At 39.7% G+C, this 26081-nt stretch overlaps 1 protein-coding gene across 2 annotated transcripts in view; it reads left to right on the forward strand.

Annotated features, from left to right (window-relative positions):
• Nucleotides 1-1769: 1769 nt before the first annotated feature.
• TTC17 (tetratricopeptide repeat domain 17) overlaps nt 1770-26081 on the forward strand; it is a 149961-nt gene continuing 125649 nt past the window's right edge. For both annotated transcript variants that reach the window (XM_068555759.1, XM_068555760.1), the window contains exon 1: nt 1770-1933. In XM_068555759.1, coding sequence (XP_068411860.1) covers nt 1775-1933 — 159 coding nt within the window. In that variant the 5' untranslated portion in view covers nt 1770-1774. The remainder of the gene's footprint in view (nt 1934-26081) is intronic.

Consider the following 26081-nt stretch of genomic DNA (forward strand, 5'->3'; position numbering starts at 1 on the left):
AAATCTGAGTTCTGCTGCTTATTAGCTGTATGATCTTGGCCAAATTACTTAACTAGCCTACGCCTGGTAAGTTAGTGAAGATTAACTGGAACTATGTGTGTACAGTGCCCAGTATGTATTAGACACTCAGCAAATGTTAGATGATGGTGACTGTCATTATTTAGTAGCTTTATACACTAGTAAGGTTTACTTCTATGCCTAAAAATAAGATGCTGAGAACATACAAGAAACCCTTACAATTTGCCACCAATTTCACCTTTTCATACTTAGTGCTTATTCTGCCTGAAACAGCACCTTTGCTCTAAGACTTTCACTTGGTTGGTCTGTCTGTTCTACACATGAGCCCTTACACACCCCCAATATCCTATATGTAAATTGTTACCTTGCCAATATCCCACCAGACTGCACACTGCTCAGTGGTCAGATTTTCATACCCAGGGTCTAGCAGAGTACCAGGCAAAAAAAGCAGGTAAGCCATACATTTTTAATGAAAGTAATGCTCATCACTTCAGTACTCTTAAGAAAAGCTGCTCTAAGAAGACATAAAAAGCCAGTACTGTGGTCACGGCTTCCATAGCATGAAGTGATGTTTAAACAATTGGCAATTATTTGTTTTCTTGCAATACACCTGAGTAGGGAAGTGGTCAGGCATAATTCTCATCTTCCTTTTCCCAAAGAAAAAAACCCAAGGCATAATGAACCTAAACATAAAATGACACATATAGCTAGAAGGCAGCCTTGACACACCTAAAACGACATAGCTAAGTAGAACCTAGAAGCCAGGCTAGTCTGCTTGGCCCGCGTGTTGATTCACTAGAAGGAAGTGCTTCTCAAACTTTAATGTACATACCAGTCACCTGGGGCTCTGGTTAAAAGGTATAATCTGATGGGAAGAGACAGAAGAGCCAAGAATGTGCTTTTTTAATAAGCTCCCAGGTGATGCCAATGCTGCTGGTCGCCAGATCTAGACCTATGATGTTCAGTAAGGTAGCCACTAGCCACACGTGGCTGTTAAGCCCCTGAAATCTGGCTAGTCCGAATTTAGATGAGCTATAAGCGTAAAATGCATACGGATTTCGAAAACTTGGTACAAAAATAAATCTCAGTAATTTCTAATAATAATTAGATGTTAATAATAATCTAATAATAATCTAATAGATTTCACACTGAACTAATAATATACTGCATATAATGGGTTAAATAAGATGTTATTTCATTTTTTTTTTTTAAATTGTGGTTCACGGCTCGCGTTACGTTTCTACTGGACGGCGCTGCCCTAGACTAACAACCCTCTCAATTCTGAAGCTCCCCCTATTGTGAGGTTTTAAGAATAAAAGAGAACCTATCCCTTTCCTTAAGTGTTTCGAAAGCACACCTTTTATTTTCCAACCATTTGACACAATCAGAAATAAAAATAATTTTTATTTAAACCAGAGTTATATGTATATACTCTGAGCCCTCTCATTTTGGCTTAGGCTCCAACTGGAACACTACTTTTCTCTCCCTCTGGTTCCCACGCTCCGAGATCGTATCGCGCACAGGAAAACAATAATAAGAAAGCGGTCTCCGACCTGAAGCCAAATTGGGCCAGCGGCAGAGGCCGCACTTCCCCGCCGCCTAAACCGAGCCCGAGGCCGAGGAAGCCGGTAGTCAGCGGGCAGCGCCCCCTCGGCTCCTCCTCCTCCTCCACCAGCGTCGACCTCCCCAAGATGGCGGACGGCGGGGGGTCCACTTCCGCTTCCGGTGTGAGCGCCCGGGCTTGGGGGGGGGCAAGATGGCGGCGGCAGTAGGGGTCCGCGGCCGGTGGGAGCTGCCGCCGTGCTCCAGTCCAGGCTGGTTCCTCAGCCTTTCCGCCTTGCTAAGTGTGGCAGCTCGAGGGGCCTTCGCCACCACGCACTGGGTCGTCACGGAGGATGGGAAGATCCAGCAGCAGGTAGCGGCCAGGGTGTCCCTCTCCGCCCGCGCCCGCCCTCGCCCGGGGGGCGATTCCCCGGCCCGGCCCGGCCCCTGGCTCTTTGGCTCCGCGCGGCCCCGCCCCCAGCCTGCCTTCCCACGGTCCCGGTGTCGCGGTGTGGGCGACCTCAGCCCTCGGACCCGTCCCCTTCCCACTTGTGTCCTGGACCTGGCCTCGGCCGCCTGCAAGTTCTCGGGCTTCCACCCCTGGGGCCGGGCGACTCTCCCCGGGAGTTCGTGTCCTGGGGACATTATCTGGCTCTCTAGCTTTAAAACCCGGATTCATTATCCCTCCTCTGGTGCCTCTCTGGCCCATGCGTCACCAGTCCTCCCCGAGGAAGTAGAAAGCAGGTGGCAGCGCCCGGGTGTGCGCGAGTCCCAGGGAGGTGACAGCTTCGGCACCCCTAGGCAGTGTGTCATCTAATGCTACTTCCCCCAGTCTCCTGTCCCACATGCTGGCGTTCGTGTCAAGCTGTGGTTGTTTCAGCTGGTACCGTTACCCAGGTCAGCAGGGGCTCATTAGACACAACACGCACACCCTCTTTGCGAAGGAATGCTTGAGGATGCCTCTGGTGGCGTTGCCTGCATCTTTTCAGCAGTCGACCGCCCTAGTTTCCCAGTGTTCTTTGCATTGTTTCTTTACCTAGTTCCTGTGGCCCAGCCCCTCAGGGAGGATATGCGGTTTCCCGGATTCTTGTCAGGTTGAATTAATTCCTCAGAGGAGAGGCTGCTTTTCTTACATCACTTTCTGATGGCCAGCATTTTGTGAATGCTGCTGATGCCTAAAGAATGCATGAGTGTGTGTTCTGCTACAGAAATTGATAAACTTAATGACTTCCAACACTTGAGAACAATCCTATAAAGTCCAGCAAACATTTAGAAAGTGATCTGTGTGCCCCGTGCAATTTAATTTAGCCCACCGATCTGAAATGTATTAACCATTGTCCTGTGAAAGTACTGGGTTGTATGTAATGAATGGTGATAGGAACACAATGCTAGGCTTACCTTTGTGTAAAGTGAGGTTCACATTTAGATTCACCATGTGATGGCAAATTTTGTCTTAAATATAATGAATGAGTAAAGCAATTTAAAAGTCAGCGTTGGTTTTGGTGAGTGGTTTTCAGTGTATATCTGAGAAAAGACTGACTCTGTGGGGTGGCATTTCTCTATACCTAAGTTACATTCGAAAAAAATTTCCTTTTCATGGCCATACCAGCTGAGATTTAAAATATGCATGTGTGTTTCAGAAACCCTAGACAACACTTACAAATTCACCTGTAACAAAAGATTGGAAATCTTGTGTGAATCCTGGTTGCTTCTCTCCTTCTCTCTCCTGATGATGGTTTTCCCTGAGGCCCTCATGAAGGGAGATGTGGCGTTAAGTCCTGCTGCATTTTGGGGAGCCCTTCTCCTATTGGCTCTTTTGCAGTATTGTTTTGGGCCACAGCCATTTATATTCCCTGACATTGACTTCTTCTCATTTTGATGTCCCGTTAACTCAGCTGAGAAAGTAGCCCACCTGAAAAGTGGTAGAAAGCTGGTAGAAATGTATTTATATGCTGAACATTGCAAAGGGAAAGTAGAATCTGATTTGGCTTTTGTTTTTTAACACATTCCTTCTTTTTGCACATTGGGTACATATGTTTTGGTGGGGGAAAGGTAGGGGTTACTAAAAACTTGCTTGAGAAAGGGAGAAATCTACAGAATCTTCTGGATCTCTTCCAAGTCACTCCTACAGTAGGTAGTTAGGCTTAGAGTTAGGAAAGCAAGATTTCTTTACTACATGCCTTTTTAGTGATCCTCTTTGGTGAATTTTCCAGTACTTTGCTACATAACATTTACAGTGTTAAGTCCAGGCAACTACAAAATTTTATACCAGAAGAAATAAAGTTGGTGACAACAGTGTGACAACAAGAGGCTAGGGAAGGGAAGTTGGATTTAATCTGAGGGGAAAAGCCCATGTAAATAAAGTAAGAGAGTTGGACCTCACAGTCAGCTTCTGAGTTCCACTCTGATAGCTCTGCATACATTACCCATGCAGCCCTTCCTGGCAGTAATTTGAATGCAGGCAGAATCCAAACCTCAATTTACATTGTGCTTAATTATCACATTTGGATATACTTATTAAAGAATTGAAAGGTCTCTTTAGTATGTGGATTTGGGTGTACCGCAGATCTATTCATACTTTCAGAAACATAACTAATTAAAATTTAGTATAGGAACTTCCCTGGCGGTCCAGTGGTTAGACCTTCGCTGTCCAATGCAGGGGGAGCGGGTTCGATCCCTGGTCAGGGAGCTAAGATCCCACATGCCTCACCACCAAAAAACCAAAACATAAAACAGAAGCAATATTGTAAAAAATTCAACGAAGACTTTAAAAATGGTCCACATCAAAAAAAATAAAGTAAAATTTAGTATATGTACTGTGTCTTATCAGGCATACCAAATCCCTTGCTACTTGTTTTTAGTTATAACATACGAGTGAGAACAGAAGTATGATTTCATTTTTTGGCTGTGCCGCACGGCTTGCAGGATCTCAGTTCCCTGACCAGGGATTGAACCTGGGCCACGGCAGTGAAAGCCCAGAATCCTAACCACTAAGCCACCAGGGAGCTCCCTGATTTCATTAAAAAAATTTTTTTTTTTATTTTATACGTTTATTTATTTATTTATTTTTGGCTGCATTGGGTCTTCGTTGCTGCGCGTGGGCTTTCTCTAGTTGTGTTGAGCAGGGGCTACTCTTCGTTGGGGTGTGCGGGCTTCTCATTGCGGTGGCTTCTCTCGTTGCAGAGCACGGGCTCTAGGCACGCGGGCTTCAGTAGTTGTGGCGCACGGGCTTGGTTGATCCGCGGCATGTGGGATCTTCCCAGACCAGGGCTCGAACCCGTGTCCCCTACAATGGCAGGCAGATTCTTAACCACTGCGCCACCAGGGAAGTCCCCCGAATTCATTTTTAAAGTTGCCTAATATTAGGGAAAGGGTTAAGGGCAAACTGAAATAGCAGGTCTTAGAAAATACCTTTTGAAACTCTTCACTCGATATTTATTTATTTATTTTAATTTAGTTTTTTTAACTTTTATTTTAATTAATTAATTTATTTATTTTTGGCTGCGCTGGTTCTTCGTTGCTGCGTGCGGGCTTTCTTTAGTTGTGGTGAGCGGGGCCTAGTCTTTGTTGCGGTGCTCGGGCTTCTCATTGTGGTGGCTTCTCGTTGTGGAGCACGGGCTCTAGGCACTTGGGCTTCGGTAGTTGTGGCGCGTGGGCTCTAGAGCGCAGGCTCAGTAGTTATGGCACACAGGCTAGTTGCTCCGTGGTATGTGGGATCTTCCCGGACCAGGGCTCGAACCCGTGTCCCCTGCATTGGCAGGCGGATTCTTAACCACTGCGCCACCAGGGACGTCCTTCACTTGATATTTAAACCTATCCAAATTAAGTATAATAGATCATTGATTTCCAGAGTGAATGTGGGGAAGTACTTATGAATTAAAAATCTGAATTGCCCAAAATACAGACTTAGATAGGGACATTTTCCATCATTATAGTTAAAGTTTTAAGTACAGTAAGCAGTCCTTCCCAGAAGAAGAGAACATTCGTTTGGCTTTTCTGTTTCAAGCCTTAGCAGATGATAAAGATAGGCACCCACAAGTTACAGACTGCAGACTTGTGAACATGCATATATGTTGGAAGCCGTAGATCTGTAGGGGGGTTGAAATGGGCCTTTCAGTCAGAGCAAGGAAGCAGACATTCCTCCAGGCAGCCTCCTCACAGTCAAAGCTGAGGCTGCTTCTGGCAGTAGCAGATGTCCAGCACTTGGCATGGCGACTCAGGGAATTGTTCCTTTCCACAGTCCCCGCTCCATCTAGGAAGCATGCCATCCCTGTTTTGAGGCTCTGTGTTTACTGAGCTGCCACTGAACTCCCAGGAGTGTTGTCCAGGGACTACTGGAGCTGGGATGTGAAGAGAATGCTCCAGTCACTAAGTTCATTTCCCACTGCAGTCAGAGGACGTCTAAGAAAAGCGCCTCCTCTCTTTCTCCTCTCCAGCTCTGTGCCGTTCTCCCAGCTTTGGGCTTTGGCATACTTCTGAACCCCTAATGTCCCTGTACCTGAAAACTAGTAAGATCCTCTCACCTTATTTAAGCAAGAGTCCTTAACTTGGAGTCCATGGACTTGAGGTATGAGCTTTTATAATCTAGTTACTAGGAAGATCTACAGTAACTAGATCTTTTGTTTGACTTAAAGATAAATTTTTGTTTGTTTCATTTTGACATTGTTTTTGCTTAATTACTCTTGTGGCAACACCTGTTTTCTATTTTAATCACAAGTGCCTAGCAGTTCTCTTGCACTGAAGGTTAAATAAATTTTTGTGAATTAGCCTAAGAGCCTATCTGTCACATCATTTCTTTGGAAAAATTTATGCTTCATGTTACAGCTTACCAGCTAACAGATGAACTCTTGAAATGTTAGTTAGGTCTAAAACTTAAAGATTTAGAGTATCAACTCTCTCATAACATTATATTATTTATTTTCTTTGCTGCTGTTTCCTTCTCCTCCAATCTTAGAACCATGGCATTTTAGATTTGGAAAAAATTCTTAAAGAATATATGGTACAACTCATAGGAGAGAAGGTCACCCAAAGACACAACTAATGAATGGCATTTAGTGGTAACAATAAGTAAAAATGTATTTATCTGCAGTAATGTGTAAGCGAGCACTTTATACTAAGTTTGAAGTGCTTTTTTATCTGCATAACACCTACAAAGGAAGGAACAGAAAGAGAAATAAAACCAAATGAAGTAGATGTCTTCTCTTTTCCAGTTTGCTTTACCTTTGCAGAATGTTTTGTGATAACTTTAAATTGGGGGTGGGTGGATTGGGGAGGGTCCCAAATAGGTGTGAATTAATTTGGGGGTCACTTAATCATTTTGCCTCCTGTCAAACAGATGTCTTCGGAGTACAGATCCTTTTAACTGCTCAGAACAAATGAGATTTCTGACAAAACTAATGCTCTGAAGCTTAGCAAACTTGGCAAAGAACTGTTTTGATAAGCAACTATTTCAGCAACTATGACCTAGGGAAGAGCTATCATATTTAGTTGGACAAACTGGCTAAATCTTTATTTATTGATTTTTAACAGCTTATAAGTGAAGCAGTGGTTTAATTTTGGTCTCATGTTAAGTGATTTGGTTAATCTGGGAGAGAGCATCCGTATCGTACTGTGAAGCTGACAGCTTCATTTTGGTGCTTTTCAAAACTGAACCCATCTTTTGACATAGAGCATGTTTCTATGTTTATACACTTAAGGGATTTACTTGGACCTAGAGGTCATATTGGTTATTCAGTAGCTAGGCACCTGCAATTTATACTAGACGTTGACATCAAAAGTGATTCTCATTCAATCCATTTTTAAAGATATTTCCCACTATTATTTTTCTTCTTATAAATTACCCAGGTATTAAGTTTGTTTATACGGTAGAGTAGTAATAGGAGCTTGGAAATATACAGAGATAAATTATAACTTTAAATACTTTTCCCAATTATTTATTGAACAAATATCTATTGATGGCTTCCTTTTCACCAACCCACAGTGCTTTGAAGGGTATGTTCTTTTCCACTGGCTACTGTGACACAAAATTCTCATTTTTCTTTAGGGGTGAGCAGAGCACAGCCCCTTAACCTTCTGGGGTTTTTTGTTTTTTTGTTTTGGCTCTTCCACCTCCGCTTATCTTCTAGATCAGTGGTTCTCAAACTTTACTTTGCACAAAAATAATCTGGGGTGCCTGCTTAAAATTCAGATTCCCAGGTCACTGAGAGTGATTCAGTAGGTTGGTGGTGGAGCCAAGGTTTCCACATTTTTATCGAACTCCTCAGGAGGGTATGATGCAGATGGGTCACAGATCATTCTGAGAAATTCAGTTTTAGATCTTGCTCTTCCTCCAGCCTTTGTTGCAGGCTTCTATTTTTACTCTCTTTGTATACCTGGGAAATGTCATCCTTTCCCAAAACTTAAGTTACCATATGTATGCTGGGAATATCTACATTTCTTTCTACAACTCAGTTTTTTTTCTCCAGAGTTATAAACTCAAGACTTCTGTGTTAACTTTTAACTCCATGTGAATGTCCTCTAGGTACTTCAAGCTTAATCTAAACTAGGCCAAATCTAAACTCAGTTTTACACCTACACCTATGTCATGCCCTGTTTTCCCAGACTGAATGAAAGACACCACTATGCATCATCTGCCTATCGGTCCACATCAGAAATCTGGTTGTCCTTTTTTATTTCTCCCTCTTCCTTACCAACAGCTTTCAGTTTTACTTTCTAATTATATCTTGCTTCTTTCCGTAGCCGCTACCATTACTCTTAATTCCAACCACCTAATTAATTGCCGTAGCTTCCTAACTGTGCTCCCTGCTTCTAGTCTTGTCCTACTTCTAGTTCATTTTCTCCACAGTGCAGAGTAATCTTTTAAAACCTTCTTTGTTTTTTTGTTTAATTAAAAAATTTGAATTACAAAAGTGATGCGTGGCACTGTAAAAATAAATACCTAACACTAGGGTAGTATTTAAAGTAATAAAATGAAGTCCTCCTACCTCTACCCATTCTTACTCCCCAGGAAAAACTACCTTTAACAGATTGGTACGTATCCCAGAATATGGTCCAAATTCATTAACATGTCTTGAGATCTGGCCCTTCCTTCTCTCTAGTCTGTCTCTGCTCATTCTTGAGTGCCCCACTCTCACCTCAATATACACACATAGCATACTTAGTCATACTTAACTTTTGTCAGAGTCCCCAAATATGCTCTGTTCTCACTTACTTCTGGGCCTTTGTACATATTCTTCCCCCGAAACATCTTAATCTGGCTAACTCATACTCTTCACAACTTAAACATCACTTTCTCAGGGAAGCTTCTATGATGCACAGATTTGAATAAGCTGTTCTTTCAATGTGCCTTCAGAGCATCCTGCATTCCCTTACGAGAGCATTTGCCATACCATGTTGTGTCTGTTTACTTATGTAAATACCCTACTAGACTACGATATGCTCTGTGAAGGGAGCAGCTGTGTCCATCTTCTCTGCAACTCCAGCATCTCTCACACCGCTTAATCACATAGGCTACGGTAATACCTGTTGAATGGATGATATAAGGAAGTATGAGAAGTGATTCCTATTGATACCTTTTAGGAATTTACCATTGTCTGAATGAAGCCTTACGATACTCACCAATGTGGTTGTCATCAGGGACTAGCCTAAAGGAACCCTCAGACCTTCCAGGAGATCTTTAAATCTCCGAGTAACCCATCAGTGACTCAGCCCTGAGGCCTTCAGAAACCATGCTGTACACAGGTGAGAGCCATAATTTCAGAGATTACTCTTGCCTCTCTGTCGTGATCAGGTTGTGCCTGCCAGGGAAGTCATCCTGTCGCTGCTGACAGTATATATCTAAAAGGTCAGCTGTTGCTCAGACATAAAATGTATGGAGAAGAGACAGGAAAATGATAAACAAGAAAAACAGAAAAAGAATCGGAAAGGGCTGAGGCAAGGTAGATGGCAACTGGCAGCTGCACCGTTGAGGAGGGATTAGGATCAGCTGTGGGGTTGCAGTTGTTGCAGTTTAGAAGCAGCTCTGGTGGAAGGGAACAGAAGGCACTCTGACAGTCAGGAATAAGAGGGCTTGCCAGCAGGTCAGGTCAAAAATTAGAACAGCTTTGCACTCCGAAATGTAGGGAGCTGGGTGTGAGCAGTGCCTGCATCTCAGCTGTGCTCCATCATGGCAAGAGCAAAAGGAATTCCTCTGTGCTATGGCTCTTTTATAGCCAGACATCTCAGCAGAGTTGTCTGTGCTCACAGACTCTCCTTCCTCTCTTCATATAGGTCTATTTTAAACCCATTGCAATCAGTCCCGCATCCCCACAACTCTTGTCAAGATACCCCAGGCCTTCCACATTGCTGAATTCGGTGCTCAGTTCTCAGTCATCTTACTTATTCACCTCTTAGCAACCCAGCATTTGTCTTCATACTTTATTGGACTATTTTTTTACATGACTTCCTGAACATATACTCCTGGTTTTCCTTCTAAATCCCCTGCCTCTCATTCTCTTCTGCTGAATTCCTTTTTGATTTGTGAGTCTTAAATATTGGTGTGCCCCTTTTCTTCCCTCTGTACATGTGGCTCACCAGACAATCTTATGCAGTTTCATGGCATAAAATATCATATAAATCTGCAGTCTCTCCCTGAACTCTAGATTCATATATCCAACTGCCTACTCAACCTCTCCACCTAACTGCCTAATAGACACCACGAATACATCATGTGCTAAACTGACTCTTGATTTCCCACTCCACCACACCTGTTACCAAGTTTTTCAGGCCCCAAATCTTGGTATCTTCCTTGACTCTTCCTTCTCTCACATCTCATACCCAATCTCTCAACAACCTGTCAACTTAACTTCCAAAATGTATTCTGAATCCCGCCATGTCTTTCCACCTCTACTTTTACAACCCTGGTCCAGACTATCTTCATCTCTCTCCTGAACCTATGCAGTAGCCCCCTAACTGGTCTCTTTGCTTTCACGTTTGCTCCATAGGGTCTGTTCTCCCCAGATTAGCCAAAGCAGTCTTTTAAAAAACATAAGTTTTGGTCCTGCCACTCCTTGAGGGGTCTTGGGGGAAGGGAAGCAAAGAGTATCAGAAAACCTTCAGTGGTTTCCCATCACACTTAAATAATAAAACCTAGTTTTCACCATGGCCTGTAAGGCCCTGCAAGATCTGGGACCTGGCTCCTGGCCACCTCTCTACGCTGATACTACTTTCCTTCTTGTGTGCTGTGTTTCAGCCATACTGGCCGTCAGGTGGTTTTTAAAGCACCAAGTTCACTTGTTTTTGGTTCACCAAGACCTTTGCTTTTGCTCCTTCATCTGCCTGAAGCACTTTTTTGCAGACATCAACATGGCTCAGCCCTTCTCTTCTTTCAGGCCTCTGTTCTCATGTCACCCATTTTCTGACCAAGCTGTCTAAAACAGCATCTCTTTCCATCACTCTGTCTTCTCACTCTATTTTTCTTCATATTATTTATTACTGGCACTGTATTGTAAGGTATAAGGTATTATTGCCTGTCTTTCTACAAGAACATAAGCTCTATGAAGGCAACAACTTTGTTTTGTTCAGTGAAGTAACCCTAGTGCCTAAAACAGTGCCTGACACATGATGCCAACTCAGTAGATACTGAATAAGTGAGAGAGTATATGCATGTCTGTGTGTGCAAGCAGTAATTTCTCCTGTATTAGCTCTTGCATCTCATATCAGCATACTGAAGGGCCACCATTGTTTTTTTGTTTTTGTTTTTTAAAATTAATTTATTTTATTTATTTTTGGCTGCGTTGGGTCTTCGTTGCTGCATGGGGGCTTTCTCTAGTTGCGCTGAGCAGGGCCTACTCTTCATTGCGGTGCGCAGGCTTCTCATTGCAGTGGCTTCTCTTGTTGCAGAGCACGGGCTCTAGGGTGCGCGGGCTTCAGTAGTTGTGGCACGTGAGCTCAGTAGTTGTGGCTTGCAGGCTCTAGAGCGCAGGCTCAGTAGTTGTGGCGCACGGGCTTAGTTGCTCCGCAGCATGTGGGATCTTCCCGTACCAGGGCTCAAACCCATGTCTCCTGCATTGGCAGGCGGATTCTTAACCACTGCGCCACCAGGGAAGCCCCCACCATTGTTTTAATAGTCTGCAGGAGGGAGGTGCATTTACTTTAAAGGGGGCAAGCTAATTCATTCATTCTCCCTGTTACCAATAAAAGGTTTAGACAGCCTAAGACTTTTCTAAGAACATGGTATCTCTAACCCAGAGTTGTAAAATGGTGCCTAAGATAATCTACTTTCCTATTGGCTATTTTGGATATTTTACCTCTACAGCATACCTTTTATGGTATGTTCAAAGAACTCATATTTGAGATTGTGACCTTACTTAAATTAATTGAATATTGTATAAATTTAGGTTGTCACTTTATATTTTGCTTTGAAGACATACTATTAGGAATTCACACTGTTGTGCTTTCCATATTTATTTAGTCAGTAGTAAAATCAGTTAGTCATGAGTCTTTTTTTTTAATAAATTTATTTTATTTATTTTATTTTTGTTTGCGTTGAGTCTTTGTTGCTGCATGCAGGGGCTACTCTTCGTTGCGGTGTATGTGCTTCTCACTGCGGTGGCTTCTCTTGTTGTGGAGCACGGGCTCTAGGAGCACGGACTTCAGCAGTTGTGGCTCGCGGGCTCTAGAACACAGGCTCAGTAGTTGTGGCAAACGGGCTTCGTTGCTCCGCGGCATGTGGGATCTTCCCGGACCAAGGCTCGAACCCGTGTCCCCTGCACTGGCAGGTGGATTCCTAACCACTGTGCCACCAGGGAAGTCCCATGAGTCAGACTTTTGAAAAGAACTCATTTATGTATTTTTAACTAACGTTTTCAGCCTTCATTTTCCCTCTGAGGAACTTAGTTATTTCAATTGAAATCAGGTGACTGGCAAGAGGTCCCGCCCCCAAAGGTCAGGCCTTTCCACCTTCAGTCTAATTGCTTGGTGGGGAGTTGAGATGGGTAATTAATCTTTAGTAGAACCCAAGAGAATAGTATCAACACATGACAAAAGTGGTCAAATGGAGTCAGGAACGTTTTTATTAGAGCAGGTATTTGCTGAGTGCTTTTTGTGTGCCTATTACTGCATTGGGCAAGCTTAGCTCACTCATTCAGTACATACTTGGATGCTTTCTGTGTTAGGTACTTGAAATACAGCTGTGAAGGAGATATAGTCCCTGCCTTAGTAGAGTTTGTGTTTTATACAGTCATACATGGAAGTGACTCTAATTTAGGATATCAACAGGTAACTTTTATTGTAATAAAAACAATTGAATGTCTGTAATTCACTGAACACTTTATCCAGTGTTTTCATGTTCATTATCTCATTTGGTCATCATACAGACTCAGTAAGATGTGGGTATTGATCTATTAAATAAATTTGGGCAGAATGTAGTTAAACTCCTTGCCCAAGCCATGCAAGTAGGAAGCGGCAGAGTGTGCACTCAAGCTCAGATCTGATTCTGAACCCTGTTCTCTTCTCTGCAGTGTTAAACATTGCTACTAACATAAAGAAAAATATTTCTGTAGTTTTATTTGTAAAACAAATACTCATCAAAAATTAAAATTTTTCTTTTAAAAATGTTTTTTAATTTTAAAATTGAATTAAACTATAAAATATATGATAATTGTTGAAAAAAATTTTCAGACTATTTAGTGTGTTATAAAATGAAAAGTGAAAGTTTCATAACTACCCACAATCCTTCTTCCTGGAAACAACCAGAATTATCTGTGTATTCTTCCCAAAAGTTTCTATGCATTTGCAAATACGTAGTTCTTTATTTTTAAACGCACAACTGGAAACATTTTGTCTCACCATTATCTTCTATCCACTTCATAAAGCTTAGACATCTGTCCATATCGGAAATAAGAAAGCTACCCTCTTCTCCCTTAAGATTGCATAGTATTGGGTTGTATGGGTGTTCTGTAGTTTATTTAACCAGTTCCCTAGAGGCAGACATTTAGATTGTTTCTCTGTTTTTGCTGTCGCAAACATTGTTGCAGAGAGTAAACGTGCTAATATATTCATCTTTGCATGCTTCTATGCGTATATTGAGTGTATCTGTAAGATGAATTCTTTGAATTGGAATTTCCTGTTTCTAAAAATGCATATATTTAATTTTCTTAGATTTGCTAAATTGTTCTCCTAAAGGACTGCATCAGGAGTGTTTGAGAATGCTCAGCATTGCTTGGGATGTGCAAAAAATTTTTCATAATCCAATTCTAGTGAAAGACCTCTATTCCATCCATTGCTCTTAGCTAAACGGTGTTGTGATCATCAGTAGAAATATGAACAGAAAGGAACCTTCAGTTAAGTTTTTTTATCTTCATAGGAAAAATTAAACCTTTGTCATTAATATTTATTTCACACTTGTTGGGACTGCAATAAAAGAGATTAGTCAAGCTGACTTCTTTTCCCCCACAGTTGATACTACCAGTGTTTTGATGACTAATCAAGTTGAACTTTATTCAGTTGTCTCTTGTAGAGCAGCAATTTCCAGTACGAAATAGCAGAGTAATTTCCTGGCTGTTGAGTTTACCGTCATCTGAATAATGATAAAGGTACTAAGGTTTAATTCCTGGCACTGATTTTAGTGTTCCTTTTCCAACATTTGATTGACAAATCTGTCTTAGCTTGGGCTGCCGTAACAAAACGCCGTAAACTGGTGATTTAAAGAACCGATGTTTATTTTCTCACAGTTCTGGAGGCTGGAAATCCAAGATCAGAGTGCCAGCATGGTCGGGTTCTAGTGAGGGCTCTCTTTTTGGCTTGCAGACAACTGCATCTTGCTGTGTCCTCACATGGCAGAGAAAAAGAGAAAGCAAGCTCTCTGGTATCTTCTCTTACAGGAGCACCAATCCCATCAGGAGGGCCCCAACCTCATGACCTCATCTAAATCTGTTTACTTCCCAAAGGTCCAGTCTCCAGCTACCTTAATTCCCTTTTGCCATGTAACCTAACATATTCACATGTTTTGGGGATTAGGACATAGACATCTTTGTCGGGCCATTGTTCTGTGTTCAGTATTTGCTGCTGGAATGAGAATCACTTCTGAGTTACATATAAATCCACTGTAACTGTACAGCTACATTTTTTCTGTGCATGTTTAAGAATATCATAAGTACACAGATGAGAAATATTCATGACTCTTGTGTCCTGATCCATTGTTTCATTTTCTTTCCTTGTAAAGTTGTAAATTGTTTACTTTATTCATTATGTTATTTGTATATTTCTTGGCAACATAAATCATAAAATGTAGACTGATAACACTTATAAAAACTTGTTCATTAGTTATTCATGTTGAAAATGGTTACTTATTTGCTAATCAGTTGGGGAAATGGTGATTATTTGACATGAATATTCTAATAAAATTGGCTGCAACACTGTACATGTTCAAATCTAGATTATAGCTATATAATATACTTTAGATACCTAGATTATTTTATGTGGGTTTAAGTATTTACAACTATGTCTTCCAAGAACTGAAAATGAGAAAGTAAAATCTAATTGAGGGTAACTTTAGAAAATATATAAGGCCATTAAAAATTCATGTGATGGTCAGGATTCAACATTTTTGTTTATTTAAAGTTTAATTTTAGTTTGGTAACTTGGTATTCTATAAAATTGAGACTAGTTTTTAATTTTTCACTAAAATACTATACAAGTGCTGTAAGAGTGAAAAAGTCATCTTTAATAAAAATATTTCCAAATCTTGACAGTTCGTAACAATAGTGTTTTATTGATCTGATACAATTAAATTTTTCTAGTAAAAGGTCTGTTTATGTTACATATTAAAATTTTGGCAATTATTACAGCCAGCAACCTCAGTTCCTCTTAAGAGCTGAGGCTGAACTGGTATTTTGTGAACTTACACTTCTCTAAACCTGGAAAAAGGTGCAAGTCCATGATAGTTGGACTTGAATCCTGAAGAGAGAGTTGCATGCAAAGTCAAGGCAACAGACTTTTCTGCCCCTCTCATTCTGTCTCTCTAAAACTCATCTTGCTTGCCCCACTGTATTAGCCAGACAACGGTCACAAAGGTGAGGGCTCCTTAGACAATCATTTGAAAATGGCAGTGAACTAGATTTGAGATAAGGGTAAAAATTTGAGGTGAGAAAGGAACAAGAAAATACAATAGATGTTGCCTTTTTGAGTGTTTGCCTGGCCCCATGTCTGTGAGAGGAATTTTTTTCTCTATGAGTATATAAGGAAAAGCTACAAGATTGTTTCTCAGATCTGAGCTTATACTTGTCATTACAGTTTGTTTATTTGTTTTTAAATACAATAAAGCATGTTGCATAACACTCTAAAGTTTCATTTTAACAAGATGACCTGTTCATAGCACTTTAAAAAAAGAAATACTTTGTAAATTTAAGTGTACGTGTTTGCTGCAGAAAAAGTCAGAAAACACAAACCAGAAGAGAATAATCATCTGGAGTCCCACCAACTAGAAACCACCATTCATAAAATATGATGTATAAACTGTCAGATGGATTTAAAAAGAGAAAGATTTTTTTATAAGTACACGAAAGAAGAAATATATATGACCAACAAAGAGATTAAAATATATTCACGCTTTTCTGCGTCCCTAAGAGTGTATAGAAACTCAGTGATTGTTGTTAGGAATTTCAGTTGATTCAACTATTCTGGAGAAAAGCTAGTAAAAAATATAAATTTAAAAGCGCAATCCCTTTAACCTAACAGTTCTTGTTCTGGGAAGGAAATAATTGTGGCAGCTGTCGAAAAAATTAAGTGTAAGGATATTCGTCACAATATTGTTAAAAAGAGAGCATGAATTTTAGTAGGAACCTAGGTAAATGACTTTAATATAATATTACCTACTAAATATGATCATGTAAATCTGTATTTACTGGGAAAGAAGTCTGATAAAATTTAGGGAAGAATGGAGAGGGGAAGGATACAGTACAGTAGATATATTATCTGATTTTTATAAAAATATTTATCTACATAGCTATATATGTATATATTGATAAATGCAGAGAAGTTATCCTGACATGATATATGTATATGACAACAGGTATATCTAAAAGTGAGATTTCAAGTAATTTAACTTTCTTCTTTATATTGTCTATAATGTGTTTGTTTTTATAGTAACATATATATTTAGCTTGTAAATCAGAAAAAAAGATTATTTTTAATTTGAACTTTCTTAGAATTAAGCAGTGAAAGGACAGAGAGGGCTAACTTTGCCTATGATACAATGAACAACTTAACTCTCAGAAATAAGTAGCCACTGCTAATTGAAGCCTTGGTTTAATTTGACAGATTGTTTAAAAGAAGCTTTTAACTGTAGCTTTGGAAATAGTCCCTTGCCTAAAGTGAGTACAAGTTTATATGGGCAAATTGAAAGAATGATAACTTCATTCATTTGAATATCAGATTACTTCAGTGTCATAGGTTAGGCTGGTTAAAAGTGATACTTTTATGATAGTGTTAAATCTTTTATAGAGGTGGGATTTGAAAAGTATAAGGAATTTTTAGAAGTCATTAGGTTGGGTGCCCTCAGTTTATAGATGAGGAAACAGAAGCCCTGACAGGGAAGGTGATTTGCTTAAGGTCACATAGCTGGTCATAGTCCTGTCAAGGACTTATTTTTTCCTGATTCCTGGTGGCTTAGCCTCTTTACCTCCTTTCCAGATAGTCATCAGTGAGCCATAATGCCTTAGGAGATAGAGAATCTAACAAATGTGATATCAGACACTTTCATCAAACAATCAACAGTGTTTTATGTACCTAACGTGTACCTGAAAGCACATTAAGTACTGAGGGTAGGAAGAGGAATACAAAAAAAAATTTTTTTTTTGGAAAGACAGCCATACAATAATTAATGTAATAAATGATAATACAGAAATATGTATAAAATACTATGGGAGCTCAAGAGAAGGATGGTTTCAGAAAAGAAATGTCATTTGAGCCAAGTCATTTGGCTTTCATCAAAAGCATAAGAAGAGAAATGCATTCCAAGTAGAGGAATTAGCATGTGCAAAGGCACAGTGGCTCATAAAAGAGCCACAAGGATAAGAAGATACCCTAGACAGGGATTTCCCTGGTGGTCCAGTGGTTAAAAATCCATCTTGCAATGCAGGGGACGCTGGTTCGATCCCTCGTTCAGGGAAGTAAGATCCCATATGCCACGAGGGAACTAAGATCCCATATGCCACGGGGCAACTAAGACCGCGAGCTTCAACTACAGAGTCCACGCGCTCTGGAGCCCGCGCGCCACAACTAAGACCCGACACAGCCAAAAAATAAATTATTCAATTAATTAATTTAAAAAAAGAAGATACCCTAGACAGAGGGCCTCAAGAAAATTAGGCAGAGGTTTAGCAATAGCATTAAGACTTTCAGTTTTGAAAATTTTCATTGGAATGTTTGGACAGATTCTAAATGCTACAGATACAGATTGATCCAGGGCTCAAACATTATAACCAGGATAGGTTTTTCTCTGTCTTCATTTGTTTACTTCTTTAACCCCATTCTCAGGCCCACTGTGGGTACAAGATGGCTATTCCCCAATAGCTCAAACAAAAGTTCTAGATTAGGGACTCTTTAGTATAAGCTAACTACTTGGTTAATGTCCCTTCTCAGAAATAACCACCAAGATACAAGGGGAAGGAATCCACTGATCAGGCTTCCCATGTGGGGAAGGATGCTTCCAGCCAAGCAAAGCAGGTATTTTGCCGCAAGAAGGAGATTGCAGGTACTGGATAAGAAAAACTGTAAATACTAAGTGGGGTCATTTAAGGTAGAGGTGAAATCTTGGTTGCTTTGAATATTTTTATTTATGTTTTCCGTCATATTGTCTCAATATTTAAATAATCTAAAACTCTGAATAAAAGATTTAAATATTCCATCCCATTTTTAACCTAAGGGAAATTCTTTTTTAATGATTATGGCATAATATAAGATTTCATTAATCAGTTTCAAACTGCTGGTGGGAATAGAGTGAGTTCCCTATTAACATTGCTTTCATGTACTCATTTGAATACCATTTTTTAAAAATAACAGGTAAAAATATTCATCATATGTGAAGAATAAGTTGCATATGAAGGGTAGAACTAATGTTACAATAGAAAAGTTCAGTTTCTTTTTTTGTTTTTTCGGTTAACTTTTTTATTGTATGTTATGTAAATGGAAAAATGCCCAGTCGTAAGCATAGAGCTCAATGATTTTTTTAAAACAAAGTGAACACTTTCATGTAATCCCCACCCGAATCAAGTTTTAGAACATAATCAGCACCCCAGAGGCTTCTCTCTCTGCCCCTTCCTAATATTATCTCCCCCAACATAACTGCTACTCTGACTTCTATCACCAGACTAATTTTGCCTTACTTGAACTTCATATGAACAGTCATACAGTACACTCTTGAGTGTATAGAGTCTTTTTTTCAGCATTGTATTTGTGAGGACCGTCACTGTTTTTGCATGCAGCAGTGGTCCTTTGTTCTCGTTGCTGTAAAGTATTTCATGTATTCATTTTATTGCATTCTGTTGTAGGTAGACATTTGAGTTGTTTCTACTTTGGAGATATTATGAATAATGCTGCTGTGAATATTCTTTTTTTGGTGTTTTTGTTTTGGTTGTTAATTTTATTTTATTAGTTTTATTTTATGTACCTTTTTTCTTTTAAATCTAAATATTTTAAAAAATTAATTGCATAAGACAATATTCATGATACAATGTTAAATTTTAAAAAGCAAGTTACAAACTCTCTACACAATATGAATTGCTCCAAAATAGTAATTTCTGTCAAAATGGTGGGATTACACATAATTTTCTTATACATAATATAGAAGTTAATTCTTGTTGCATACGGTTATCTTGGTTTTAGCTGCTGTAAGCATTCTTTTTTTTTTTTTTCACACACACACACTGTATTTTATTTTTACAAGAGATAGACTGACACCAAGCATTGTACATGGATGACCACAACAAAAGCAACAATGATTGCAATTACCAAACATGAAACACACTCATACTATGTCATAATATTGACATTCAGTCCAGTAATCCTCCACTGTAACAGCTCCTTTACTTTGCAGTGAAAATTGATTTGTATATTCTTTGCTTCTGAGTCCTTGTGGGATTTTTTTTTTTTTAATTCAGACAGAAAGTCACAAAAATTATACTCATCCTCATCAGTTCACTCAGTCCCATGTAATTACATTTTTTTTTTCATCTTGATCTTTTGTTAGCACTTTTTTGAGTTCATCAGTTTTTCATTAGAGTTCTGAAAATGCTTATTCATTCAGTTCAGCAGTACAGTCAGTTACCAGAAACCTGTACTTGTCAGAGTCTTTTCCATGAATTTCTTGAAGATGAAACCCTTTTATAGGAACATATTTGCAAAAGCATCAGAGTACACCCAGAACTGTCTGTAAATGACAAAAGACTTAAAAATGACCACAGTTAAAGATTTGATGAAAGTTCATAATAATGCAGTTGACAAGAAAATTAGTTATTTCTGAGATATACATTTTAAAGTAATAACTAGGATTATTACTTATAACATTATACCAGGACATAAAAGATTTTTAGAAATTTCATGTAATGTCTGAAACATTTGTATTAACATATTTCCATACAAATAACCCAATGAAAGTTTAGTATTAGTTGTTTTGTTTGTTTGGGTTTTTATACTGCAGGTTCTTATTAGGCATCAATTTTATACACATCAGTGTATACATGTCAATCCCAATCGCCCAATTCAGCACACCACCATCCCCACCCCACCGCAGTTTTCCCCCCTTGGTGTCCATATGTCCATTCTCTACATCTGTGTCTCAACTTCTGCCCTGCAAACCGGCTCATCTGTACCATTTTTCTAGGTTCCACATACATGCATTAATATACGATATTTGTTTTTCTCTTTCTGACTTACTTCACTCTGTATGACAGTCTCTAGATCCATCCACTTCTCAACAAATGACTCAATTTCGTTCCTTTTTATGGCTGGGTAATATTCCATTGTATATATGTACCACAACTTCTTTAGCCATTCGTCTCTTGATGGGCATTTAGGTTGCTTCCATGACCTGGCTATTGTAAATAGTGCTGCAATGAACATTCGGGTGCATGTGTCTTTTTGAATTACGGTTTTCTCTGGGTATATGCCCAGTAGTGGGATTGCTGGGTCATATGGTAATTCTATTTTTAGTTTTTTAAGGAACCTCCATATTGTTCTCCATAGTGGCTGTATCAATTTACATTCCCACCAACAGTGCAAGAGGGTTCCCTTTTCTCCACACCCTCTCCAGCATTTGTTGTTTGTAGATTTTCTGATGATGCCCATTCTAACAGGAGTGAGGTGATACCTCATTGTAGTTTTGATTTGCATTTCTCTAATAATTAGTGATGTTGAGCATCTTTTCACGTGCTTCTTGGCCATCTGTATGTCTTCTTTGGAGAAATGTCTATTTAGGTCTTCTGCCCATTTTTGGATTGGGGTGTTTGTTTCTTTAATATTGAGCTGAATGAGCTGTTTATATATTTTGGAGATTAATCCTTTGTCCGTTGATTCATTTGCAAATATTTTCTCCCATTCTGAGGGTTGTCTTTTCGTCTTGTTTATGGTTTCCTTTGCTGTGCAAAAGCTTTGAAGTTTCATTAGGTCCCATTTGTTTATTTTTGTTTTTATTTCCATTACTCTAGGAGGTGGATCAAGAAAGATCTTGCTGTGATTTATGTCAAAGAGTGTTCTTCCTATGTTTTCCTCTAAGAGTTTTATAGTGTCCAGTCTTATATTTAGGTCTCTAATCCATTTTGAGTTTATTTTTGTGTATGGTGTTAGGGAGTATTCTAATTTCATTCTTTTACATGTAGCTGTCCAGTTTTCCCAGCACCACTTATTGAAGAGACTGTCTTTTCTCCATTGTATATCTTTGCCTCCTTTGTCATAGATTAGTTGACCATAGGTGCATGGGTTAATCTCTGGGCTTTCTATCTTGTTCCATTGATCTATGTTTCTGTTTTTGTGCCAGTACCATATTGTCTTGATTACTGTAGCTTTGTAGTAGAGTCTGAAGTCAGGGAGTCTGATTCCTCCAGCTCCATTTTTTTCCCTCAAGACTGCTTTGGCTATTCGGGGTCTTTTGTGACTCCATACAAATTTTAAGATGATTTGTTCTAGCTCCGTAAAAAATGCCATTGGTAATTTGATAGGGATTGCATTGAATCTGTATATTGCTTTGGGTAGTATACTCATTTTCACAATGTTGATTCTTCCAATCCAAGAACACGGTATATCTCTCCATCTGTTGGTATCATCTTTAATTTATTTCATCAGTGTCTTATAGTTTTCTGCATACAGGTCTTTTGTCTCCCTGGGTAGGTTTATTCCTAGGTATTTTATTCTTTTTGTTGCAATGGTAAATGGGAGTGTTTCCTTAATTTCTCTTTCAGATTTTTCATCATTAGTGTATAGGAATGCAAGAGATTTCTGTGCATTAATTTTGTATCCTGCAACTTTACCATATTCATTAATTAGCTCTAGCAGTTTTCTGGTGGCAGTTTTAGGATTCTCTATGTATAGTATCATGTCATCCGCAAACAGTGACAGTTTTACTTCTTCTTTTCCAATTTGTATTCCTTTTACTTCTTTTTCTTCTCTGATTGCCGTGGCTAGGACTTCCAGAACTATGTTGAATAATAGTGGTGAGAGTGGACATCCTTGTCTCGTTCCTGATCTTAAAGGAAATGCTTTCAGTTTTTCACCATTGAGATTGATGTTTGCTGTGGGTTTGTCATATAGGGCCTTTATTATGTTGAGGTAGGTTCCCTCTATGCCCACTTTCTGGAGAGTTTTTATCAGAAATGGGTGTTGAATTTTGTCAAAAGCTTTTTCTGCATCTATTGAGATGATCATATGGTTTTTCTTCTTCAATTTGTTAATATGGTGTATCACATTGATTGATTTGCATATATTGAAGAATCCTTGCATCCCTGGGATAAATCCCACTTGATCGTGGTGTATGATCCTTTTAATGTGTTGTTGGATTCTGTTTGCTAGTATTTTGTTGAGGATTTTTGCATCTATATTCATCAGTGATATTGGTCTGTAATTTTCTTTTTTTGTAGTGTCTTTGTCTGGTTTTGGTATCAGGGTGATGGTGGCCTCATAGAATGAGTTTGGGAGTGTTCCTTCCTCTGCAATTTTTTGGAAGAGTTTGAGAAGGATGGGTGTTAGCTCTTCTCTAAATGTTTGATAGAATTCACCTGTGAAGCCATCTGGTCCTGGATTTTTGTTTGTTGGAAGATTTTTAATCACAGTTTCAGTTTCATTACTTGTGATTGGTCTGTTCATATTTTCTATTTCTTCCTGATTCGGTCTTGGAAGGTTATACCTTTCTAAAAATTTGTCCATTTCTTCCAGGTTGTCCATTTTATTGGCATAAGGTTGCTTTTAGTAGTCTCTTAGGATGCTTTGTATTTCTGCGGTGTCTGTTGTAACTTCTCCTTTTTCATTTCTGATTTTATTGATTTGAGTCCTCTCCCTCTTTTTCTTGATGAGTCTGGCTAATGGCTTATCAATTTTGTTTATCTTCTCAAAGAAACAACTTTTAGTTTCATTGATCTTTGCTATTGTTTTCTTTGTTCCTATTTCATTTATTTCTGCTCTGATCTTCATGATTTCTTTCCTTCTGCTAACTTTGGGTTTTGTTTGTTCTTCTTTCTGTAGTTCCTTTAGGTGTAAGGTTAGATTGTTTACTTGAGATTTTTCTTGTTTCTTGAGGTAGGCTTGCATAGCTATAAACTTCCCTCTTAGAACTGCTTTTGCTGCATCCCATAGGTTTTGGGTCGTGCTGTTTTCATTGTCATTTGTCTCTAGGTATTTTTTGATTTCCTCTTTGATTTCTCCAGTGATCTCCTGGTTATTTAGTAACGTATTGTTTAGCCTCCATGTGTTTGTGTTTTTTACGTTTTTTTCCCTGTAATTCATTTCTAATCTCATAGCGTTGTGGTCAGAAAAGATGCTTGATATGATTTCAATTTTCTTAAATTTACTGAGGCTTGATTTGTGACCCAAGATGTGATCTATCCTGGAGAATGTTCCGTGCGCACTTGAGAAGAACGTGTAATCTGCTGTTTTTGGATGGAATGTCCTATATATATCAATTAAATCTAACTGGTCTATTGTGTCATTTAAAGCTTCTGTTTCCTTATTTATTTTCATTTTGGATGATCTGTCCATTGGTGTAAGTGAGGTGTTAAAGTCCCCCACTATTATTGTGTTACTGTCGATTTCCTCTTTTATAGCTGTTAGCAGTTGCCTTATGTATTGAGGTGCTCCTATGTTGGGTGCATATATATTTATAATTGTTATATCTTCTTCTTGGATTGATCCCTTGATCATTATGTAGTGTCCTTCCTTGTCTCTTGTAACATTCTTTATTTTAAAGTCTATTTTATCTGATATGAGTAGAGCTACTCCAGCTTTCTTTTGATTTCCATTTGCATGGAATATCTTTTTCCATCCCCTCACTTTCAGTCTGTATGTGTCCCTAGGTCTAAAGTGGGTCTCTTGTAGACAGCATATATATGGGTCTTGTTTTTGTATCCATTCAGTGAACCTGTGTCTTTTGGTTGGAGCATTTAATCCATTCACATTTAAGGTAATTGTTGATATGTATGTTCCTATTACCATTTTCTTAATTGTTTTGGATTTTGTTTTTGTAGGTCCTTTTCTTCTCTTGTGTTTCCCACTTAGAGAAGTTCCTTTAGCATTTGTTGTAGAGCTGGTTTGGTGGTGCTGAATTCTCGTAGCTTTTGCTTGTCTGTAAAGCTTTTGATTTCTCCATCAAATCTAAATGAGATCCTTGCCAGGTAGAGTAATCTTGGTTGTAGGTTCTTCCCTTTCATCACTTTAAGTATCTCATGCCACTCCCTTCTGGCTTGTAGAGTTTCTCCTGAGAAATCAGCTGTTAACCTTATGGGAGTTCCCTTGTATGTTATTTGTCGTTTTTCCCTTGCTGTTTTCAATAATTTTTCTTTGTCTTTAATTTTTGCCACTTTGATTACTATGTGTTTCGGCGTGTTTCTCCTTGGGTTTATCCTGTATGGGACTCTCTGCACTTCCTGGACTTGGGTGGCTATTTCCTTTCCCATGTTAGGGAAGTTTTCGACTATAATCTCTTCAAATATTTTCTCTGGTCCTTTCTCTCTCTCTTCTCCTTCTGGGACCCCTATAATGCGAATGTTGTTGCGTTTAATGTTGTCCCAGAGGTCTCTTAGGCTGTCTTCATTTCTTTTCATTCTTTTTTCTTTAGTCTGTTCCGCAGCAGTGAATTCCACCATTTTGTCCTCCAGGTCACTTATCCGTTCTTCTGCCTCAGTTATTCTGCTATTGATTCCTTCTAGTGTAGTTTTCATTTCAGTTATTGTATTGGTCATCTCTGTTTGTTTGTTCTTTAATTCTTCTAGGTCTTTGGTAATCATTTCTTGCATCTTCTCAATCTTTGCCTCCATTCTTATTCCGAGGTCCTGGATCATCTTCACTATCATTATTCTGAATTGTTTTTCTGGAAGGTTGCCTATCTCCACTTCATTTAGTTGTTTTTCTGGGTTTTTTTCTTGTTCCTTCATCTGGTACATAGCCCTCTGCCTTTTCATCTTGTCTATCTTTCTGTAACTGTGGTTTTTGGCCCACAGGCTGCAGGATTGTAGTTTTTCTTGCTTCTGCTGTCTGCCCTCTGGTGGTTGAGGCTATCTAAGAGGCTTGATGGGAGGCTCTGGTGGTGGGTAGAGCTGACTGTTGCTGTGGCGGTCAGAGCTCAGTAAAACTTTAATCCACTTGACTGTTGATGGGTGGGGCTGGGTTCCCTCCCTGTTGGTTGTTTTGCCTGAGGCAACCCAACACTGGAGCCTACCGGGGCTCTTTGGTGGGGTTAATGGCAGACTCTGGGAGGGCTCACGCCAAGGAGCAGTTCCCAGAACCTCCGCTGCCAGTGTCCTTGTCCCCACGGTGAAACAGAGCCTCCCCCCGCCTCTGCAGGAGACCCCCCAACACCAGCAGGTAGGTCTGGTTCAGTCTCCCCCAGGGTCACTGCTCCTTCCCCTGGGTCCCGATGCGCACACTACTTTGTGTGTGCCCTCCAAGAGTGGGGTCTCTGTTTCCCCCAGTCCTGTAGAAGTCCTGCAATCAATTCCCACTAGGCTTCAAAGTCTGATTCTCTAGAAATTCCTCCTCCCGTTGCCGGACCCCCAGGTTGGGAAGCCTGACGTGGGGCTCAGAACCTTCACTCCAGTGGGTGGACTTCTGTGGTATAAGTGTTCACCAGTCTGTGTCACCCACCCAGCAGTTATGGGATTCGATTTTACTCTGATTGCGCCCCTCCTACCGTCTCACTGTGGCTTCTCCTCTGTCCTTGGATGTGGGGTATCCTCCTTGGTGAAGTCCAGGGTCTTCCTGTCAATGATTGTCCAGCAGCCAGTTGTGATTCTGGTGCTCTCGCAAGAGGGAGTGAGAGCACGTCCTTCTACTCCGCCATCTTG

This window comes from Eschrichtius robustus, chromosome 11 (genome assembly GCF_028021215.1).
Source record: "Eschrichtius robustus isolate mEscRob2 chromosome 11, mEscRob2.pri, whole genome shotgun sequence".
NCBI classification, from domain to species: Eukaryota; Metazoa; Chordata; class Mammalia; order Artiodactyla; family Eschrichtiidae; genus Eschrichtius; species Eschrichtius robustus.